Source organism: Nestor notabilis, unplaced genomic scaffold (assembly GCF_000696875.1).
Source record: "Nestor notabilis isolate BGI_N333 unplaced genomic scaffold, ASM69687v1 scaffold9768, whole genome shotgun sequence".
In the NCBI taxonomy this organism is placed as follows: Eukaryota; Metazoa; Chordata; class Aves; order Psittaciformes; family Psittacidae; genus Nestor; species Nestor notabilis.
In genome coordinates this window covers 82,295-106,053 of record NW_009939870.1, presented here as the reverse complement: position 1 = coordinate 106,053, position 23,759 = coordinate 82,295, and the positions used below count along the sequence as shown (strand labels likewise).

General features: G+C 35.4%; 1 protein-coding gene across 1 annotated transcript in view; it reads left to right on the top strand.

Moving 5' to 3' along the window:
* The window catches only part of PDS5A (PDS5, regulator of cohesion maintenance, homolog A (S. cerevisiae)), an 81,208-nt gene that overhangs the window by 27,597 nt on the left and 29,852 nt on the right, over positions 1–23,759 (top strand). The window contains 10 exon segments of the mRNA XM_010020094.1: positions 3,036–3,239; positions 3,658–3,744; positions 4,541–4,638; positions 5,117–5,243; positions 9,502–9,582; positions 11,076–11,216; positions 12,223–12,338; positions 13,141–13,235; positions 14,110–14,255; positions 20,447–20,598. Coding sequence (XP_010018396.1) covers positions 3,036–3,239; positions 3,658–3,744; positions 4,541–4,638; positions 5,117–5,243; positions 9,502–9,582; positions 11,076–11,216; positions 12,223–12,338; positions 13,141–13,235; positions 14,110–14,255; positions 20,447–20,598 — 1,247 coding nt within the window.

Below are 23,759 nucleotides of genomic sequence, written 5' to 3'. Positions count from 1 at the left end.
GAAACATGAGTACCCCAGGAAATCATGGAGCTGTTGTTGGTCAGTGTGTTGTAGTTGAGGATATGCTGTTCTGAATTAAGTGATTTCATTAAACATGGAATATCTTGCACTTCTAAAGACTTAAGTTTCTTTCTTAATTGTCGCTTGATAACTAATTTCTCAGTTGTGCTAGAGGGCAAGAGTACCTGTTCTGTAACTGTTGAAATTTTGAGTGAGTTCTTGGCTGTGTAGTGAGTGTGAAGAGCCAAGCATGTATTGTATTTAGTGTCTGGACTTTTTTTTTTTCCCCCCACTTTTTCTTTTATTTTAACAGTTAATCTCATATATAGATTAGCAAGCATTTGGAAGTAATTCTGTGGTCTAATACCATAATCATTGCCAGTAGATGCTTGGCTATAGAGACTACCCCCAGGCTGTAGGATTTTAGATACGGTTAATTGCATGTATTCAAAACATGTATAGAATTATTGTATTTAACTATGATGACATTCCAACAAATTAATGGCTTTATTAATTCCGTTTTTCCCAAATCTTGCATGTGCCCTGGCACTGGGAAAGATTTACATCATGATTTTAACTGTGGCCTAGCCCTGTGTAGTTTGTTTATATGTTACTTTCATTATTTGCATTTTACTATTTATTTTGTGTACCCCACATATATTATTTGTACTGCTTTGGTATCTGGGATCCTAGGTAAAGACCAAGATACTATTCTCTTGGGATTTTGTGCATGTCATAAACAGAGCATCATGCACCAAACACTATTATAAAACAAAAGACAAGTAAGAAGAAGCAGATATGTGACTATAAAGAAACAATGGAGGAAACATAGATTGGTACGTTAAATAGCAGTCGCAGCATGCCAGTGCTCCAATTACTGCCCAAGTGTTGTTTTGTAATAGAAAAGAAGTATCAAGGACTGCTTTGCTGAGAAACGGAATGAGGTTTCATGAATGTTTGTTGACAGTTCCTTCTGAATACCAGAGGAGTATAGGAAAATCTCTAAAGCTGGTGTGTTTTCAAGCAGGCAAGACAGTGCCAAATACTAGTTTCATTAATGAATATTTTCTTATGGAGTAAGAAAGTTGTGCGTTTTCACAGGACTATGCTGCCTTCTATATCTGGTTTTGACATATTAGAGAAGGGATATATGCAAGATTTCGTGCATATTGGTATATGAATATGAGAACCTGTAGAGAGATCTGAATCTAGGAGGGTATTCTGGTTATGAAGCTTATGCTATGCATAGGGAGATAGGAGATCTGGCTTAGAGGAAAGACCAGATGATTGCTTATGCAGGTTAACTAAAAATATAGTAAAATGACTGATGTCGTGGTTTGTTTGGGAGGTTTTTTCTTTTTTTTTGTTTGTTTTGTTTTGTTTTACCTTCCTTATTGAAAGAATCTGGTAGGGTTTGAAGCCTGCGTTACCTGTCTTTTTGACTGGTATCTAGGAAGGACAGGTGATGTGTGACACTATAACAGATAGACCTGTGCTGTCAATAGAAAGATGGTTTTGTCCTTTTAACTAGTGTTTCAAAATATATCTTAAGAATATTTCTAGGGAAACAGGCCAGTGCAGTTAGAATTTGGAATTTTATGGGCTGTGATTGTAAACTTCTCTTTTTTTCTGTCGTGTCCTCCCCCCTTCATTCCTTTCTCCATTTTTGGTTCTGCTATCGGTTGCTTCATAAAGGAATATACTTGCACATTTATAGAAATTGAGGAGGAGTTTTAAGTAACATACTGTGGGAAAGGTGTTGCCAAACATTTATTTTAATTTATAAGATCTACTGTGTTTAAAACTGGGTTCCCAAACGCAGGGAGAGGAGGTACAGCGTTTTCATGTTGGAAGTGGGGGCATGGTTAATAACAGAAGAACAACCTTAGTATCATTTGAATGACACAATAACAAAAGAATTGTGGTAAGGGTAGGAGATGTGTTTATTAGTGTGTGAGCTTGATTGATTTATCAATCTGAGTTTTCTCTTGCATGTCTTTAATATGTGTAACGGGTATACTAAATCCAACTGGTATGCAATATGGCTGTTCTTCACAATTTTAACTCTTAAGGATGCTCAAGCAACATGGAGGAACAGGACACAAAGACCAATTTGATTAAGGTCATACTAAGAATCTGTGGCACATCTCTCGGTTCTGTGCTGCTGTCTTAGCTGTCATCCTCATTCTTTAACAAACCCTATTCCAGAAGTTAAAGCTTCAGCTTTTTATTTCTTGAAATGCAATTTTCACTTTCAGTTCAGATGTTTCAATTAACTGGGGTTGTGTAATAATTAAAAATAAACAATATTGGTGGAATTTCATAGGAATTAGTACTTCCTCAGTGTGCTAGAAGAAACAAGGAAACCACATAGTTGATTTTTTTCATAATATAGATAAGGCTATTGATGCACGTTTCAGTATACAGAAGGAATAGATATGCATCATTAGACATAATTTCCATTAGGGATTAAATTCTTACCTGGTATCTAGTTTGACTAAATCAGATCAAAGGATTGTGCATCTGTAAAGTAGTTCTTCAGCTCTGTGCCTTGCTACAGGCAGAGCATAAGACTGGCCTCTTAGGCTCCTCTCAAGTCTTGGCATAGCTCTTAGAGCAACTGAATTATACTGTGATATACACACTAGGCCAGATGACTTGCAGCCCCTCATACTCTATACTGAGGCAAGTCCTCACTTTGAAGTGGTCTGGGACTGCTTTGATGAAGAGGTGCTGCTATCTCCAACCTCATTGGTGTACAGCAGTTTCTGTGCTGCAACTGAGGTTAAGAGTAGCAAAATAAGGAGAGCTTCAAAGCATTTTTTTAATGTCTTAACTTTAAATACCAACCTAAGTCTTTAAGTATCAATTAACATGTCTCTTTTTCTAATGTTTGTCCTAACAAAAAAATTTTAGTACTATGCTTGTGCAGTGGAACATGTATTGGTGGTACTGCATCCTTTTAGAAAGTATTGTTTAGTAATAAGGAATAAAAGCAGAAAGCACTCAAATGGGGTTTTTCCTGTGTTTTTCAGATGGTGGTGAAAACCTTCATGGATATGGACCAGGACTCAGAGGACGAGAAGCAGCAGTATCTCCCATTAGCCTTGCACCTTGCATCTGAATTCTTCCTCAGGAATCCCAATAAAGATGTGCGCCTCCTTGTAGCGTGTTGCTTGGCTGATATCTTTCGTATCTATGCTCCTGAAGCTCCATATACTTCCCATGACAAACTTAAGGTAAAAAGGCTTTCGTCCTACCCCATTCTCCACATTCTCCTTCTGAGCAAAAAAACCAAACCCACACCACCAACACCCCCCCCCAAAAAAAAACCCAACAAACCAAAACCAACCCACCATAAAACCCAGACCGCCACCCTGACTTTTTTTTAAATTGCATTTATACTCATGGTTAGTTTTCTTAGAGAGATTTTGATTTAGTCCTGTGAGTCAGGGTAGTACTTCAAGGGCCAGAGATGTGTAAAGAAATGATAGATAACTGGTATCCGTGTTAGTTGATAGCTTTCTGTTAGTGCCTGAAAAACGACCTCATGTTCCCATGTCATAAGTTTGTAAATACAGGTAGATGTCACTACTGAAGGGTTGTATTTTTATTCTCTGTAGTCAAGCTTGTAAACACTTTATTGTTTTTTGACAGGACATTTTCTTGTTTATTACAAGACAGTTAAAAGGCTTGGAGGACACGAAGAGCCCTCAGTTTAACAGATACTTTTACTTGTTAGAGGTAACACAATAATTATAACTTTCAGTAGATGGTATTTGCTCTGTAAGCATAGGTAATGTAATCAGTCTTTCTCCAGATGTGCCCGTATGCCTGGGAAATTTCTTTTATTCTGTAAATCATACCAGGCTCATTAAAGTTCAATGAATCACTTCTTTTAGGAGTTATAATTCTGTTTGTGTTTAATAAGTTTATGCAGCCTATAGTTGAGAACATTAAACCGATTGTTTTTTATTAACATTTAGCCTGTATCTTACAATTCTATACATTGTCTTCTGTATCATGCATCCTTGAAGTTATATTACCTCATCAAAAGAGAATTTCAAATGCTGATTAAAATGCAAATCTGCTTATATTAATGATGAGAGAAGGAATATAAGATTTTGGTTTAAAGACTAGAAAAATCCACTCTTGACAAGTGTGGGTTTTTTATCAGTGTGCATTTAGAAACAGTGTCTTGTTTGTAAACCTTTTATTGATGTTTAAAACTATTGTTTTGTGGCATGAAGAAAAAAGTTGAGAAACATGGGTTTCTTATATTAACAATTCCTGTCAGTCAGCTTTTATGCATAAGAAATAGGATTATTCTGTATAGTTTTTTTCTGGATGTATGTTGCAAAGCGCTTTTGTGTTAAGAGCTCTTTATATGCAAAGCAAATATCGTGTCTCTTTCCCCAAAGGGTTTACAATCTATTGTATAATGTTTTTCCTTAAATAGAAAAAAATGTAACTAACATGATTATGTGTATGTGACTTAATGTGAAGTTTTAGTATCATTAATATCCTATTTTTGTTTTAGAATTTAGCTTGGGTTAAATCTTACAACATCTGCTTTGAGTTGGAAGATTGCAATGAAATTTTTATTCAGCTTTTTAGGACTCTTTTTTCAGTTATCAAGTAAGTGGAATCACTTCAGTTATAATAAACTGTCAAACTAGCACCATTTTTGGGGGTAGACTGAATCCTTGCATAGCCTACAAAAGAATATGATTTAATAGAGCAAGTCTTCTTTCCTTCAAGCAAGGAGATACAGGGAAAGCAAATGAGTGTGAATTACTGACAATATGGAGGGGTATGTGTCTAAAAGTAAACATGTTTTGAAATTTCTGGCCCATGTTTTAACAGTATACTGAATTCTGACTCATTTATCTACATTTATATTGCCATGTTATTTTCTTCTTTTGTTTCTTAAAGCAAAGCTAGGGTGCTACAGATTTTTGAAGCTTTCTGTAAGAGAGGAAAGGCACATAAAATAGTTTTGAGATATGGAGAGTATAAGGGAGGGCAAGCTGGACAGCATTAGACGTTGTTTCTTAACAGTACTGTTAATATTTGTCGGAAAATTTAGTATTGATAATATTCTTTATCATCTTAGTAATAGCCACAACCAGAAGGTACAAATGCATATGCTGGATTTGATGAGTTCTATCATCATGGAAGGCGATGGAGTAACTCAGGAGCTGCTGGACTCGATTTTGATTAACCTCATTCCTGCACACAAGGTCTGCAAAGTAAAATATTATAGTAGTATATCATTATAACAATTTTTATTGCCTTTTGCTTGTTGTTTATCTCTCCACACACTTCAGCCATCACAACTGCTGTTTGTTTGTGTAGTTTTTTCCAAAGCCTTGGGGAAACAGTGGATTGAACATCTCCTTTTTCCAAAGCCTTGGGGAAACAGTGGATTGAACATCTCCTTTGTTCATTAGCTGTGGCTAGATTATTCAGTATCAAGAGATTCTGCCTACTTGGCACCTCAGGAACTCTGTACTGTAACAGTAATAAAGTGTTTTCAAGCAAATGTAATATATAATAGGAAAACATCCTATCTTAAGGGTTGTTGGTTGTTTTGATTTTTAGGTTAGTTTTTTGGTTTGGTTTTAGGGGTGTGTTGTTTTTCGTTCATTTGTTTGTTTTTAAATTGAAAAGATGTGAAGTATTTTTTTACTAAAAAAAAAAAAAAAAGATAATTCCCTAAGACCTCTGTGGTGACTTGCTGCTTCCCCCAGCTTGCCAGTCAGACTCCCTTCCACCTCCTCACTGGTTTGTTGTATTGGTTTTTCCCAGTATCTTTTCCCCTTAAACTTTTCTCTTAATAAAACTTAATTATTACCTGAAGTACAGTAGTTAGTTGATTGCTTTTAGTGTTCCATTCTTTTACGAGCTCCATAATCTTTCTGCCTTTTGTGAAGTTCAGCGTGTCTTTAACTCACTTATAAGTGACCCTCATCTCTTTATAGAGAAGTCATATGTGAGTTCCTCCCAGCAGATCGCTGCTGTCATGCAGGTGTTGTCTTAGCCCATCTACACAGCTACTTGGACATGTTTTTCAGAGATGCCCCCTTTACAGCCAGCTTCATGAACTGTCACTGATGCTGTCCTGGTTTCATTGTGTGGAACAACTTACCTGGTCACTGGGTCTGCATTTGAGTTTTTGAAGTATCTTTACTGTAATGGCTGAATAAAATTGAAAGGAGAATAAACACAACTCCCTTAGCTGTGAAATTGCGGGAAGTGAGGTGCAGGCTGGAGTTGCCCTGCATTGACCAAGAAAATTCCCTTGCTGTAACGCTTGTGCCTCTTACTGAATGTTGTGCAAAGAACAGTTAAGTTTCAGATATGAGCTACAGTAAATGAACTGTAGTCTGATTACCAGGTATGTGTTTGTTTGTTCATTTATTAATTTAAAATAATGACAAAATTAAGGCAGCTCCGTCTGTGACTACATAATTAAAGTTAAATTAGCATATAAAATCAGGGATAATTCCTTTGGTTACCTAAAGAGGGAGAATTTCTGGAAATGTGTATCACAGGAGTGACTAAACCATGGCCATTGTCATTTACTTGCAGAATCTTAGCAGTGGATGTATAAAGATACCTATCTCCTCAGGTCAGTTTGCATTCCTTCTGTTGTGGCCATGAGATGGGAATATCATTCTCTCAGCTCATTTTTACCAACAGCAACAAGATGATGCCTTATTAAAACTGCTAACAGGAAGGGAGGCATCTTATTCATAATAGTGGAAAAAGTCCTTTTGAAAATACACTGTAAGTTGTTTATAATCAACTATAGAGAGTAGAGGTCAGGAGTGGAAATAGAGGAATGGGGATGTGTATGTCAGGTGCTGGGCATTGCTGTGAGAATGCAAAGACCTGGTAAACTTTTTACAACTGAACAGTGTGTTGTGGCTGCTTGGTGTAGGCAAAGTGGAAGTGAGTATGATCCTTTAGCATTAACACTGTTAGCTTAATCATATAATTTTGCCTAATGAAGGAACTTCTGGAAAAAAAAACCTCTGAGAAAGAGGGAAGAAAACTTGGTGTAAATGTTGGGTTGTACTGCATGTTTAGTATTTCTTAGAGGACTGGTGGGCAGTTCTTACTCGCTCTTGGCCATCATGACTGAGCAAATAATATGCTGTAGTCAGTGCTCAGTATCATACTTTGGTCAGTATTTTGGTCTGTTCTAACTAGTTTGTTTCCTGTAACAACAGAACTTAAAATACTGCTTTGCCATGGTAGTTTAAAAAAAACCAAACCAAACAACAACCAGAAAGTACTTTTGTCTGCACTGCCAAGCAGAGTTTGACTGCAGTAATTATGTTCTTCTTTCATGAACAGATCTCCTAGGAAATTCTGTGATTATATTATTTGTCTGTAGGTATGTAAATCAGAAGCACCATAGCTTGAAAAGCACAGTTTGTTTTCTTATAGAGAACATATAATAAAGGTACTTTTATGTCAGTGCAAAGCAATTGAATACTAGTCATTCTCTGCTATGACATAATAAAATTATCAGTGTGGTTTAATGGAAGTTCATCTTTGTATAGGAGTTGAAATTAATGTGGTTTGGATATAATATATTCCACTTTTCTGGTGGATTTGTTTTTTTAAAAATTCTCTTGCATTGTGTAAGGCAGTACTGCAATAAAAAGAAATATACCAGTATGTAGACATGAAGTAGAGTCTACCTCAGCCTGTAAATTATATTCATTTGTACCTCCATTATCAGTAAAGTGGTTTTACTGTACATTGTTCTCTCTGCATGTGCTAATGTGGCTTTCTCGTAAATCCAGGTTTTCAATAGCAGAATGGTGTGTCACATTTTGCTCAGACCACCTATGGCATGAAATGTAGTTCTTTTTAATAAATTTAAAACCAGTACTATTTAGTGAATATTTTTCTTGCCACTCTTACTATCAAGATTTTTCCTTAAAAACGTGAATGTCATGTAATTAAAATCAGTATTTTCTTCTGCATCCTCTGTAGCATTGCCCATCCAGAGCTTTAAAGTTTTTGGGTTTTTTTCTCTCCTAACAGATTGATTATTTGTTTATGGTTTATTAATAGATACATATTTTATCAATATATATTTCTTTTATAGGTTGTTTTGGTTCTTTGGGAGTTCTTTGTGTTTGGTTGTTGTTGTCTTGGTTTTTGTTTGTTTTGCGGTGTTGGGGTTTTGGGGTTTGTTTTTTTTTTTTTTTTTTTGTTCGGAGTATTTTTGAGCTCCAGCAAGCCTGGCTAGGCAAAAAGCAAACCAAAAAACAAAGCCAACACAACTTCATTGCAAGAAATCTTTGAAGCTTTATTGAAGATCCAAAGAAAATAAATTTTCTGTATGAGGTTGGCAGTCCTTTAGTTTAATACAGACATATCTGCCAACAAGATTTTAATCGTGGTCCGATTTGGAGAGAAACTTTTGTTTTGAATTTGGGAAGAGCTTATACGTATGTGTCTGTCTTCTATAATGAGACATCAGCTTAGTGCTGTGGTGACTGAGGAGATATTTGTTTGAGCCTTTGGCCATTTATTTCTCCTTGCTATCAGTTGATGAACTGTCTTTCAGTTTGTCATCTCATTAGGTAAAAGAACATGAGGGAGTCATTCTCAATGTAGACTTGCCAAATACTGTCTTTACAAGAATCAGTCATTCTTAGGCTTTACCTGTATTTTGTCTGCAGTCATTTGTAATTTTCAGGGCAATCGGCTAATCCACCTTTCTTCTCCACCCTTCCCCCTCCTCCTCCAAGCTGCATTAATCTCTGGATGAGATGAGATACTGCATATTGGATTTGGTGCAGATTTGGACAGTCACATTTTTCAGACGTGCAGTTACAATCCTTATCTTGCTCAAGCGTCATAAAAACAATGTTCAGATTTGTTATGTTATAATCAAATGTTTATTTGGAAAGTTTGCAGCTAACTTTGCCCAAGCATAGATGCTTGCTTTTGGCTATCTCAGAGTATATGGTACAGTGCATGGAGAAGTCAGTGCACAGTTTTACTCTGTAGACAAGGCTGAACTTTGCTACAGGGTATACCTTTAATGAGTATGTGAAGTGGAAAATACCTGCATTTAAATAGTTAGTTAGACTAGTTCATTTTTCACTTAATTACTGAAGTGTGTGTGGTAATGTTTCTTCAAGATTTTTAATGTGTTTGCACGTGGAAACTTTTTATAGATATGAATGCAATGCTAAAGGTAACAACTGGAGTGATAAAAGTCTTAGAAGACTGTGCAGAAGTGACGGGTTTGGGGTAGATTTAAGTGTATGGAAAATAGTTTTAAGATTTTTCTAAGTCTGTAGTTGTGGAATTAGTATTACTGAACTTCAACAGCCTTGAAAACAAATAGATTGGTGGTAAAACATATTTTTCTAAGGTCATGGTCTTTCAAGGTTGGGAGAGAAAAGTAAAGTCACCTGAAATAGTTTGTCTCTTTAAAATTTTATTGTTATATTTTCTTTATTTCAGAACCTTAATAAACAAGCATTTGATCTTGCAAAAGTCCTGTTGAAAAGGACGGTCCAGACCATTGAACCATGTATTGCCAATGTATGTAAATTAATTAATTCATGTTACCTACATTTAAGAAGTGTTCTTGTTACTGTCTTGATTTATTGGAGATTTGTTTGTTTTTTTGAAAGTGGCTGTTATAAAAGATACATTTTGCAATACAGCTACCATTTTCCGAATAGGATATTACTACCTTGGGTGTAGTATGTGAGGTGTTTCAAGTAAGTGAAAAGGAAATTAATTTTTACTCATCTCAGTCTAAAGTAAAGCCTAAATCTGGGCTGTGAAAATAAGTGACCACCAAAAAAATCCTTTTGGAACAAAAAGGAATTGTTAGTACTTCATATGTCCAGTAACTAGACAGCTTCATTTCATACCAAGCTGTATGATGAACCATTTCAAACTACCAGCATTTCACTAGATTCCACCCCCTCCCCCATCCTAAACTGTTTTAGTCATAAACAGTAAAAGAATTGAGGGTTTTCTTACAAATCTTCCTTCTACTGTAGTGCCTTTTGTTGAATGTCAATGTTGTATGTTATACCTATTAAAACAGCAACTACATCTGTTGCTGTTTTGTGGGGAATGTAGTCTTGTGGGGGATGTAGTCTGGTCCATTCTGTTGCATTCCTTGGTGCTAAAGCCAGTAGATTTCTTACAAGTCAGAGTAGTTTAAAAAGGGAATTAGGCAAATTCATAAAAGATTAATCAGTAAGTATTTAAAAGTTCAAGAAGTCTCACTAACAAGTAACACTTTCAAATTCCCCTGTTTCTTTAAGCTTTTGTAATTAGTCATAGCTGGGAGGAGGATAGTGCTTAGAATGACCTTTGGGTTGATTTAATATTCTTCTTACTTTCTTATTCAAGTGTTTAATAGCTTTGTAGCATTTGCACTGCTCAAATAATATTACTATTAACTCCCAGTATGTAGTAGGAAGTAGTAGGAAGTATCCAAGCACATTAAAATTTAACAAATTCAAAAGAAATTATTAATATTTTAGGCTACCTTGTTTTTTGCTGTTAGATCACTGACAAGATTGATACGTTACCGTCAATATCGCAAGACATATCATAAAGTCACCTAACATTCTTTAAAATGAATTAAAAGTAGAGAAGCTTCTTTTTCAACATTTGATGATTTTCCATTTGGATTGGTTTGAAGTGATGAGAAAATTAAAAATAAGATAGTAATTTTTTCTCAACTTCTATTGGATGAATATGCATTTTAAATTAACAGTTCTTTCATTTGCTGTTAATTTTGCTGGGTAGATGGGTATTGGTATTTTGAATTGCCAAATTACCGTGAATTAATCTTGATGGAAGTAACAGAACTGTACTATGAAGGATAGTTTGCTTGAGCCAAAACTGCAAGGGTGAAGTACTTTGTTGTAATCAAAAAATATGCATTGAGTACCTTCCATTAGAAGGTATGTATGAAGAATGAAAGTATGATACTACATTAAAATAATTTTTTTAAATAGAGTTTGCATTCATGAAGGAAAACATACTAAATAATATTGTTTATATTCTAGTTTTTTAACCAGGTTCTGGTACTGGGAAAGTCTTCAGTAAGTGACTTATCAGAACATGTGTTTGACTTGATACAAGAGCTTTTTGCCATAGATCCTCACTTACTGCTCTCTGTCATGCCACAGCTTGAATTCAAGCTGAAGGTAGGTTACAATATAGCTTTTAACAAGTGGTAAAATTTGTGTGGATATTAAGGAGTGCAGATTTAGTAAGTGTCCTACTGGAGGGATAAAAATTTTATAGTTATCGCTTGAGACTACGTTTATCTTTAAAATGAAAGGAAGGACACTGGAAAGTTGTATACACTTGTGTGCTTTGTCTGCTTGCAAATGTGTATTATGCACACAAAATAGATGATCATTAGAATGACAAATTCATGTGGTTTAATGCAAAAGTTATATGTACTTAATCTTTGGGTTTCAGCTGGAATTTATAAAGTAATAAGGCTTTGGTTGGCTTATCTCATGAAATGCAAGTGTGTCATCGTCAGTATTGATTTGCAGAATTTTCTTTTGTGAAATGATGTTTTAACAGTAGAGGAAGTATTTCCAAATATTTTACCCGATCTTCATAATCAGCTAATAAGGCTTCTTTTGACTCCTTGAAAATAGTGAATTTATCCTGGTTTGTCTGTCTTAAGATTGTACATGGACAAGAGAAATAACTTTGCATGTGCATGTACATACAGGGTATGGTGGCAACAAACAACCAAGAAATATGTATTTGGTGAAATGACGTTTATCTTTTGTTAGTGCACATCTATTTATAATGTCTTAATTAGTGTCTTTTCTACATGCATAAAATAGTCTTAAAGTATGTTTTAAAACAAAAGTAAGATCATTCATTGTTGAAATTGTTAAGGATGCATGTTATTCAAACTACTGCGTGTGGGTGTTTATTCCAAAAAGAGAAGGAATTTGAAAGCACAGCCATCTATTCAGTGGCTGTAATATGTTAACTAAATAGCTGTTTGTGTATTTTTGTTCATATTCATCTAATCTAATTAGGGAGACTAAGAATTACCACAAATTATTTTAAACTCGCTTTTTAGTCTAACTTACAAAAGCAGAAGGAAAAGGAAGCCAGGAATTATCACTAAAATATTACAAGTAATGATTTACAGTTTCCTTTTAATTGTTTGACTTTCAGAGCAATGACGGAGAAGAACGTTTGGCTGTTGTTCGACTTCTGGCTAAACTCTTTGGCTCCAAAGATTCTGATCTGGCCACACAAAATCGTCCTCTTTGGCAGTGCTTTCTTGGGCGGTGAGAGAAACTGAGATAGAATTCTGAATTTCAATTCTTTTTTTTCTTTCCTTTTTTTTTCTCCCCCTGAATATTGGGATAGTGCATTTTTCGTTGTGTTTTTAGAGGATGTAGCTATTTGTATTTAAACAAGTTCTTTTGTTAAATCTTTGAAGCAGAGACTTGCATATAGTTGTATTTTAGAATGAAGAAGCCTAAAGGACTGCAGCTATATTGTTGTCAGCTATGGGAGTATAGGTTAGATACATAGCACATTACATATATAACAGAAATCACATAATAGCTATGCCAGCATTGTCTGAAATTTTGTGCTGTTCCAGCTATATCTGCAACTATATCTGGTTTTTTTGGCATTTAACTTATTGAGTGAAGAGAAATTTCCTTTTAAGTAAATACAGAAACTTATCAGTTTTTAAAAGTGAATGTTTTCAAATGGTACATGTTACATGGCAGTGTATATTTTTATAATTTCGTTTGTGTGTGTATAAATATACACACACATACATGATTAACAGTGTATGGAGAAGAATTCAAAAGTCAATGGACAAAAAACAATTTCATCCATATCTAGTATATCCATCCCTTAATTTTAGTCCTGACTTAGTTTCACAAAATAACATAAAAATTTGTCTGAGGTACATTATGGAGGTAAATACAAAACATTTCTCTTGTATTATTTTGCCATATAAAAGTATTCTAATAGTTAATGTAACATACTATCAACACATGTCACTACATAGAGAAGAATCTTGATTTGAAAGGCTAATTAAAAATTAACATTCATCGTCTTCTATCCCTCTAGGTTCAATGATATCCATGTCCCTGTGAGATTAGAGAGTGTGAAATTCGCCAGTCATTGTTTAATGAACCATCCAGACTTAGCAAAAGACCTCACTGGTGAGATGCTTATACAGGGGTTTAGAATAATTTAAGGAATGAGCAAGGAAGAATGTAATTATTTCTATACACAGCTCTAGAGTTCTAAAATGTATCAAGTCCAGTGCTTGGTGCTGGGTGGAAGAGCTGACTATTGAGAAATTGCTTTCTGCTGAAGACAAGTGCAAGCTATTAGAAATAAAGGAGTGTGACATTGTGTGGACTTTGCCAGAATCAGTCTTTAAGAAGTTACCCATTGCAGAATGAGTTTTAAAATATTTTCAGATTCTAATCAAACTTTTGGCAAGCCAAAGCAAATACTGATGCAACATCTTGATTTATTGTTAAAAAAATCCAGTGTGTTCCCCAGTACTCTCTTCCAGAGAGTTTAGAAAATGCCATTGTGCTTATAAAAATTATGAAGTTTCTTCATTCACTTCAGTGTCATTTTTCCACTATGAGCAGAATTTCAGGCTTAACTGAAAATACTGCTCTCTGATGCAAGCTAACCTACAGCAATTGTCAGTATTTTTCAGTTATTTGCCTTTTTGGCTCTTTGGGAATAAGTGTGTCTGCTCTTCCTATTCTCACTCCCCCACCTCCCCTTTATTTTTTTTTTTTTTTGTATACCCTCATTGGCTTTATTTCACTTGTTGCAAGTAAGGTTATTATAAAAGCTGTGCACTTTTATATTATTCTGATACTTACAGTTATATAATTGCTTTATATTTAACGTAGTGCTGGAGCAGATGTTTCCTGTAGGCAGTTAGGTGTCTAATAGATTTTATGCTTGTGATATGTGATTGTCATTTAATTGTTTTAACATTATTAATAAATTGGAATATGTCATATCTACATAAAAAGCCACATTTTTCATTGTTTCTGATCGCAACAGAATATTTGAAGGTTAGATCACATGACCCAGAAGAAGCCATTCGACATGACGTTATTGTTACAATTATTACTGCGGGCAAGAGAGATCTTTCTTTAGTCAATGACCAGCTGCTTGGCTTTGTAAGGGAAAGAACGCTAGACAAACGGGTAAGTGTTAGTATTTCATTTTCAGGAATATCTGCTTCTAATGTAATTTGGTAAAAGCCACAAAAAAAAAAAGCCACCACAGAAATGCAGAATCTTAGAGTTGGCTATTAACTAGAATGCTGTGGGGGAAAACCAGTTTTCTTACAGAACATCTTAATGTAGATTCCAAATTATGGAATAAAAAGTGTCAAGCAAATAAGATCATTTGACTTGTGAGGAACAGTCATGTTGTAAGAACATAACAAGTGGTACATACATTCAGGCCAAAGGTCCCTATAGCCCAGTAGAATTCTCAGAGTGGTCAGTCTTGGCTTCCAGCAATTTGTGATTTAAGGATTTCTTAAATCTGCTTGATTACATTAATCATAGCTTTTAATGGAGCTTTATCCCATGAACTTACCAAGTTTGTTTTTTTAATTTAATTGGACTTTATAAAAATCCATGGCATTTGCATTAGTAAATTCAAGTGTAATGCATTGTGGAGAAAGTAACTTCACTTGTTTGTTTTAAACTTGTCCAATAATTTCACAGGGTATCTTGTTCTTACATTATGTAAAATAATAAATACTATGACCCACTTATGATTAATAAATATGTATACCTTATCTTCTCCACATCTTTGCTTTCTAAGCTGAAAAGTCACCTGATTAACTTCCTCACAAATTGATTATTGCACACTTCTGATCATTTTTGTCTGGTTGTTATATATCCTGTTGGAACCAAGGTGACCAGACTCAGCCATGGCATTTAAGGTGTGCACTGTGTTGTGTACATGCATTATGATAATTTTTGTTTTCTTATTCTTTAACATTCCGTCATTTATGTTATTTCTGAGCATAGAGCAGTTTTGGAAAACATCCATGTTGACTTCAGTATTTTTCCTGAATAATTTTAGATAATGCATTTGCCTAATACTATGCATGCAGAGTTAATGCAAGTGGCCTTGAAATGAATTTCTTTCATTTCATATTATAACAATTCAGTAGCATGACATTTTTCTGCAGTTCTTCATTATAATGTCAGATTTGACTACCTCAGTAAACTTTATGCACACTGTTCAGTTAATTTTCTAATACTTTTTCATATGTTAAGTGTTACAAGTTCCCTTCTGACTTCATCAATAGGTCCCTTTGTTCCCACCATTGTGAAAACCAGTCATTTATTTCCACCCATTGTCATCGTCCCCTATGTTTTAGTTAATAATTAATTCACAACAGCATTTTTATTTTAATATCCTCTGGTGTGAGACTTTGATGGAAGGTTTTTGGGATTCTAATGCATTTTACTGATATACTTGTGGTTCTGCTAAAATTTAAATTTTCTTGGACAAAACTTCCCATTATGTAAAGTGTAATGACTCATTCCCATAACTTCATTTTTCAGCAGTGTCTGCTCTTTGTTGTTGTTACTGTTTTGTTTCAACCTGTTTGCTCATTCAAAATCAGATGTTCTGGTGAGTGGCACTCTGTTCCTTTTGGGACCTTTTGGTTTCTTTCACATTTGCTGCGTCCAATCTGTTTATTGACAGATTGCAATAGCAGCGTAAGTTAGTATTAGGTATATCATTTCAAATGCCTATAGGATCCTGGTCTTAATGATTTTGTTACTGCTCATTTTATTAATTTGTTTTAAAATGTCTTCTGATAACACCATAAGAAGGCTCTTCAGACCTCCTGGAATAGATCTTATTTGTCTCCTAGCCCTATAAAAGGCTTTGGAAGGCTTCCTGCTTCTGGAGGCTTTGGTGAAGATGTTTAACTAGTATGTTTTTAATAGTTCGGTTCTGAAACTTTTGCCATGCTTCATCAAGGATTTATCGTCAATTTGCCAGAGCTTATACTCTCTGCTGTTTAAACTCTTTCAGATGTGGCTTCATGCTCTTTGGAGGGGGATGTTTTAAGAGCAGATTTCTCTGTGCTGTGTAGCAACGTTGACTTTTTATTTATTTATTTCCCCCCCCTCCTTGTTCCTTTTTGATGGGGGGCATCCTTCCTGTAATTTGTCATTCTAGTGAGTTAATTTAATTATTTTAAAATAATTTTCTCCTTTTTTTTATGTTCCCCTCTTTAAATGAGAATGTTACTATAATGGATTTTGAGAAGTGAATGTCTGTCTTTGCACAAAATGAAATGGTGATTTTGAGTATGTTTCTTATTATAAATCAGCTCTTCAATTAGTTGTACCTGCAGCTTGACCTTGCATGTTTCTCAGGAGGTATTAAGACCACCTTCCTTCTTTTTAAGCCATTAAACAGACATGTCCAAAACATCATTTGTGAGATCTAAAAACTTCTAGTGTAACCACTGCTTCCTACTGGGACTCTCATCTAGTCAGGATGGGATGATAGTTACTGCGTCTTATATACAGTGTTTCTGTTCTACTTTAGCATGTTGCCATCAGTAAGAGTGCAGGCAGTTGCACCACTGTAGTACTTACTTCTATGGAGCTAGGGATTTTTGGATTATGTAGCCTTAAACCCAGTCTGGTACTTCTTAATGTTGCTGGTATGTTTGACTCAGTGATTTCACACCAGATAGAGGTTTGACAATACATTAAATTTCAAGGTTTGACAATACATTAAATTTCAAGGTTAGGTGCCTTCCCTCACCAGTGAAGAATAATTTCACCTTTAGTTGATGTTTCTCTTATAAAAATCTCTGGAGAGAGCTTTAATGAAAATACATCCTGAGGAGAAGTGAAAACTTGAGGGCTGACTAGGAATTAATACAACAAATATTAGCATTTGAAGTAGACCATAACAATATGGCATGTCTTTGTACATATTATTAGTGTTATAAAGCACGTATAGAGGACTTAGGAACTTACAGAATTTTTGTTCTTTTTCTTTAGGATTTTCTCCAGTTTGGGAGGGGGACATTGATTTGTCCATGTAACTGTCTTTATATTTTCTGCGTAGGATTTTTGCATTTCCAGACAGAGTGCATTATACCTATTCTAATTATTCTTTTGCTTAAAAGAACTCAATTATATTATGCATTTACCCCTTGTAGCCAGGTTTCTGCTGGACAAATCTACTGCAAATTCCTAAGTGATCATTCATCAATTTGACTTCATCTAGTTCTTTTCAGGCCTACAATCATCTATCAAATGAGTATAGGTATTCTATAAAAAGAACATTTATCCAACAAGCTGAACTAAAATGATGATTGTTTAAACACACTAATCTGTTATTTCAATTCTGCCTATTTTCTTTATAAAATGATGTGAAAATTTAAACTTAAATACTTCTGTTATACCATTTGTTTAATCTGGTTTTTTTTTTTTTCTCCTGGCAATATTCTAACTGGCACAGTATTAATAAAGATAGTCTAATGACTTCTTTAAGGCAAAAATTTGTGGCTAAATACAGTACTTTTTTTTTTTTTTTTTTTTTTAGAAAACATCCTGACTAACTCGATCTATGTGGGCATTTGCACACTGATCACAGTTATTAAAAAACAACAACAGAACCCAAACACACAACCCCTCTTAACATCTATAGTTTTCAAATCAATTTTTATTGGTCCTCCAGTTGGAAAAGTAGCTCTGGGAACAGATGCCTTCCAAAAACTGGAATCCAGTGTTTGGTAAGAATGGTGAGGAATTTTTCATTGGAGCATTGTCTCTAGGGTCTTCCCAGTGACTTCACTTTTCAGAGTAGTTAGTTTCAGGAGACATTTAAAAATTCTGTTTTTTGAATAAGCTTGTAAAAATTTTTCAGGTACTTTTTCCTTTATGCTGGAGTAACCTTAAGAACCTGAAAATGTAGAGAAGAGTTTTGACAGTTGACTTTCTCCCAGCAGCCTTTGTGATCTAGAGACTTAGTCTCTTTGTGAGAACAGGCTTTTTGCCTCATCAGCTTGAAGTCAGAAGCTATAGAATGAGAAGCTGTAAGAACAGATTCCCATTTTCTGTTTCTCTCTACTCATTTTTTTCTGCATGTGTTAGTTTTGATAACTCCTTCACTGTGTGTGCTAAAAACCAGTGGCTTTTTCCAGGTGAAGGAGAAAGATTTTTTTGTTTGTTTGTGGGGGTTTTTTGTTTTTATTTTTTATTTTTTAGATGTTGTTATTCTTAACTCTATGGAAGGAATAGGTTACTTGTTGCAACAGGTATGGGATTGTCTTGAAATTGAGTAACAGGTTTTTTTTTTTTAAAACTCAGCCCAGTAGTCTTCAGTGAGGGAGTTTAATTATGCTGGTTAACCAGGGAAGCCAAGACTGTCAAAATCAGTTAGTTAATTAAATCAGGATAGTACTTCTCTTAGCTATGTCTGTTGATCAGCTCCCTTTTAAACTGATTATTACATTCCACTTTCCACTTTATTTTCACTTGCCTTCATCTTTTACCCTACTGTATGCCATTTGAGCTTTAATTTTCAGTAGCATCTTCCTCTTTCCCCGCCACCCCCACTCCCAGCCTGTGTCTCCTGTTCAGTGACTTGCTTCCATGGTGTCTCAAAGCATTCTGTAAGGGATTCTGTCCAGTGCCTCCCATCTTCTCATCTTCTGCCTGAAACTGCCTTTCTGTCTGCTCTGACTTATATTCTCTACAGCAGTTTCAGTGATGAGAAATCTATTGACACTCCAGACCTTCTTTCCTTACAACCCTTTGTTAAGTACTCTGCTTTCATTTTAGGCTTAACTTTTCTGGAATCATTCATTGCAGTGCTTAATCCATTGTCTTCTTTTGCCATCCTTCCTGTCTTGCATAGGAAATCTGATTGTATTGGAAGGGTATATCTGAACACATTAAGATATTAATACTTCTCTGAAAATGTTTCCTCTTTTAGATCTATATTTTCTTTAAAATGTGCTGTAGATCACATTGGGTGTGAACAAATTTCTGCAGAGAAGTTGAACAATTACATCTATTTATATCTAAACATTTTCTCTTCTGTGAAAACAGAGTATTATACTATGTACTGTCAAAGTCACTGACGTGTTAGTTGTGGTTTTAATATTTAAGAAATCTGTACCAAAACACAATTCTGTTTTTTCCATCTTGATATAACTTACTCCAACAGCCAGTGGTGTCCAAGGCTGTTGTGCTAACATAGCATTTTATCTTCAAGATTTTTCTTTTCTTTGCCCTTCAAGAAAAGGGAGTCAGTCAGTAAAACTGTTAAGAAATTAAACCTGCAGTATCACCTAGCGTTATTAAAACAAACCCTCAGTGTAAAAAAAAAAAAAAAAAAAAAAAAGAATTAAAAAATTATGCACTGTGTGAATAGTAGTATCTACATTTATACTTGATAGGGTGAAATGATGTGAGTATTGGTAGTCATTGGAGTTCAAGACCAAAATTGGTATCTGGTGTGTTTTGGAAGAAATTATCTCAGTTTGCATTTCATGCATTTCTTTTTAAATGGTGAGGGAAAACAAGTTTCTGCTGGGGTTGTCTGTATAAATCATTCAGTGGGAGACACTATTCTGTCTAGATTAATCCTCAGTCTGTTTTGGTATGATTCCTTGCACAAGTCAGCATAGGAGAGCTTACAGATCTTGTCTGTTAAAGTGTTTAATAACGAGACATTTCCTGTTTACATGAGGTAATAAAGTAGTGACCACCAAAAGCAAGGATGAAAACCCAGGAACTCCATCTGTGGATATTGTAGTCTGGCTTTTTCCTGGATCCCAGGAGTCTTACTGTGGTTACTTTGAGGCTTCAACAAGAAGTGCCTTTTCCACTGTTCTGGGAAGTGACCTGAGTTCCAGCCCTATCAGGTTTAGTTAAGCCTAAGCTCCGGATCTCCCATTTCTAGTCAAGTGTGCTGTAAGTTAGCGTAAGGCTATGGGGAGAAAGAAAGCTGCCACCTTTGCTTGGTGTCTATCTCTGAATAGGTAAGTCTTCCAAATACTGGCTGAAGAAGGAACTTATTCAGGCATAGCTGTTAAGCTGTACTTCTTTTAAACAAACTAGTTCCCAGATTTTCTTCTTTCAGCACAGACGATTACTGGATTCCTCTGTACAGACAATGCTTAATCTGCATAGTACAGGATAGAAACCCCTTATGCAGTCTTTACAAATTCTCATTTAGAGGCTCTAAACAGCATTTCTCAGCTTTTGAAGTGTCTTAAGTATAGGAGGTCAGAATACAGCTGTTTTCATGCTTCTGCATCTTTATTGTGTTTACCAAATTATTTACCAAAACCATTTCCTCACCTCCTTTTTATTTCTTCCCCCACAAGTGGCGAGTAAGAAAAGAAGCTATGATGGGGCTTGCCCAGCTATACAAGAAGTACTGTCTTCATGCCGAGGCTGGAAAAGATGCTGCAGAGAAAGTGAGCTGGATAAAGGATAAACTTTTGCACATATATTATCAAAATAGCATTGATGACAAGTGAGTCAACTTAAGCCTCCCTAATTTAAAATTTTTTATAGTGATAAGAAATACTCTGCAAATACGTGTTTATCCTGAAAAGCTGTTATATCACATTCTTTATTTTTTAAGTATGATGTATTTCATTATCATATCATATCATTAAGATATTCAGGGTGGTTGCATTACCCAGTCATGTGTTCATTCTGTTTACTGTGATGATAGTAAATGGTCATTAATTAACTACTGCATGGAAAGAAATTGCCAAATTTTGCATTTGCTATGCACAGTTCTTGTTTGTATTGCTACTTTCTAGAAACTACAATGTTAAAATCCGTGATCTGTGGGCATTGTGCATTTATGTACCACAGTACATGTACAGACATCTCCTTTTCATATACTATGTAGAAATGGACCCTTTAGGTAGAACAAAAGCTGAAGAAGGGTGCTTCTTCTGTTGTCTAGTCTTACCTGTTTTGTCACTCAGTCCCTTTAATTTTTTGAAATAACATTTTGGCTTATAGAAAAGTATTTTGGCCAAGGTTCTGGAAGATAGTTTTCAACTCTCACTATTAATTCTTTGCTTTCATAAGGAGAGCCAAACTATGAGATCACACAAAGAATTTCAGCCTAGATTTTTAATACAGCAGACTTGGAAATTTCTTCACAGTGTTTTTTATCATCTCGGTTGTACAGTCTGCTACCTCAGTATGTTTCATAATCTTAGTGACTAGTCTTACCGACTAATGAATAGGCTAATAGCCTCCTTCAGTTGCCAGTTATGATAGTGAATTTTACCACTGCAGCGGTGAAGGCTCTTGCTTTGTTCATCTGGCTGATCATAATTACACTGAAAGTCTGCTGAGGTAGAAGTATCAAATAGTGAAAAATTAGGAAGTCTTTACATAGTTTATACAAAGCTAATTCTGCATATGTATAGACATTAAATATGCTTTAATTTGCATTGATAGATTCATTCTGGTTTTTCTCTATCATGTTCATGGCTTGCTGTTAGAACACAGGTTTGGGGGTGAGCAGAGAATGAATCAAAAGTTCCATACTGAATGGTGCAGATGTTTTCAATGTTTCTGCTCATGGGAAATGCAGAACACTTCAGGGAAGTGAGGCAAGGAGTTTTAAACAAAGACTTTGTCATCAAAGCTGAGTTTCTTTGACATTATTTCTTCTGAGAGTCTGATTAAGCCATTGAATCTGGTCTTTCATTAGTAGATATGGATTGTATACTGTTTCTGGGTGTTCCTCTAGTTCAGTTTGGTACCTGTGAGGGTGGTGATGCACTGGAACAGGTTGCCCAGAGAAGTTGTGGATGCCCTATCCCTGGAAGTGTTCAAGGTCACATTGGATGGGGCTTTGAACTAGTGGAAGGTGTTCCTGCCTATGGCAGGGGGCTTGGAACTAGATGATCTTGAAGGTCCCTTCCAACCCAAACTATTGTATGATTCTATGAATTTCCATTCTAATTAGGCTGACAGTGAAGTTCTTGCTCAGTCACACCATTGGGTTGGTTTCCCCATCTCAGGTGATAATTATGACATTTCATTGTCATAGATTTCAGAATTAGAAAGTTAGTACTTTTAGCACCTGAAGAGCTGTAGATGCGCTATGATCTTTTAAGACAGAGTCCATCCAATCCTTTAAACACATGAGCATAGGTCATAATTAGCCAAGTCTAGCGCGTTTTCCTTCCATAATGAGGGAGGAGGATAAAAAGTAACAATGAACACCTGTCTGAGCCTTGGAGTATTTCCCATTGTGTGCATAGGATAACACTAGTTCTTTCAAAAGTAATTGTGCAGTATCACACACTATTCAGGCTTGAAGTGGAACAGAACAAATTTTCTCTACACATCCTTAACTGTCACTTTATAATGGTTTTGATGTTACTTGACTAATGATGTGCATGTCTACTCAAGATTGAGAAACAACTAGCTGTAAGAACTGTTTATCAACTGTGTGCTCTGAGCTGCTTTGTCTTACAACAAACACATAGGGAATGGAGTAATATAACCACATCTTAAACACTGGCCTGTTACCTACTCTTGATATGCTAGCCAGTGACTTTCCTTACAGGAGAAAAGTGTGACCCGGAGGTATTCCCTATTTGTAAATCTTTACCTAACCAACATGGACCAGGAAAGGCATGATACAGTCTCCCCATTTGTATTGGCAGTTTCTAGAACACAAAGAATAGAATCAGAGAATGAACTAGGTTGGAAAAGAACTTTAAGATCATCAAGTCCAACCTTTACCTCAGGACTGCCAAGTCTGCCACTAAACCATGTCACTAAGGGAATGTTTCTACATGTCTGTAGAAACATGGGCTAGAGCCATGTTCATAAATTGAGATAACGCTGATGCCACCAATCTCCTAGCATGTTAAACAGAGATGGAGTCACCTGGGATCTGAAGATCCCCAAGCAATTTAGTTCTTGGAGCCATGAGTAGTAAAATGTGTATTTATGTATGTTTAAAGGCAGAAAGCCAGGTTTTCTTTAATGTGAACAGAGTGCCTTGAAATAGTTGTATCCATATTCATGATCATACTTCTATTCTTCTGCCTTGCCATTCATCTTGGAATTCTCTTTGAGCAGAAATAAAGTGTTTGAGACCTGTGCTACCTTCTATGATCTTTGTGTAAGGCACTCCCAGAGTACTTACTGGGAATCATGGTGAAATAGTTTGTAAAATTAAGCGCACAAAGTATTTGTCCATAAATATCAGATTGTATAGCTGAACATTGCGCACAGCTCTCATTGCTATCGATTAAATTTGGGGGATGATAATTAATGAACTGTACAGTTGTATTTTGTAGTTCAAGTTTTGTATTTTATGTAAAACTTTAAATTTTTAGATATACTTTTTTTTTTAAAGGAGATAATTGGAGACTTTTTGCTGGTTTGGTTTGCTCTGCTCTCACTTAGTTTCCCTTTTGATGCTTCTGTTGTATACCTTTTGGTGTTCCTTTTTCTCTACCTTTTTAATGCTGATTTTTAGCTCCTGTATTAGGATACAAGAATGTAACTCAAGCGGGAGGAAAAGTAAGAATCTGAAGTATCCTTGAGGGAAGAGTTAAGATAAAACTGAGGAAAAAAAGCAAAACATTTTAAATGACTCATTATTCTTTCTTCTCTATTTGGGCTCTTTATTCTCTGTATCCCTCT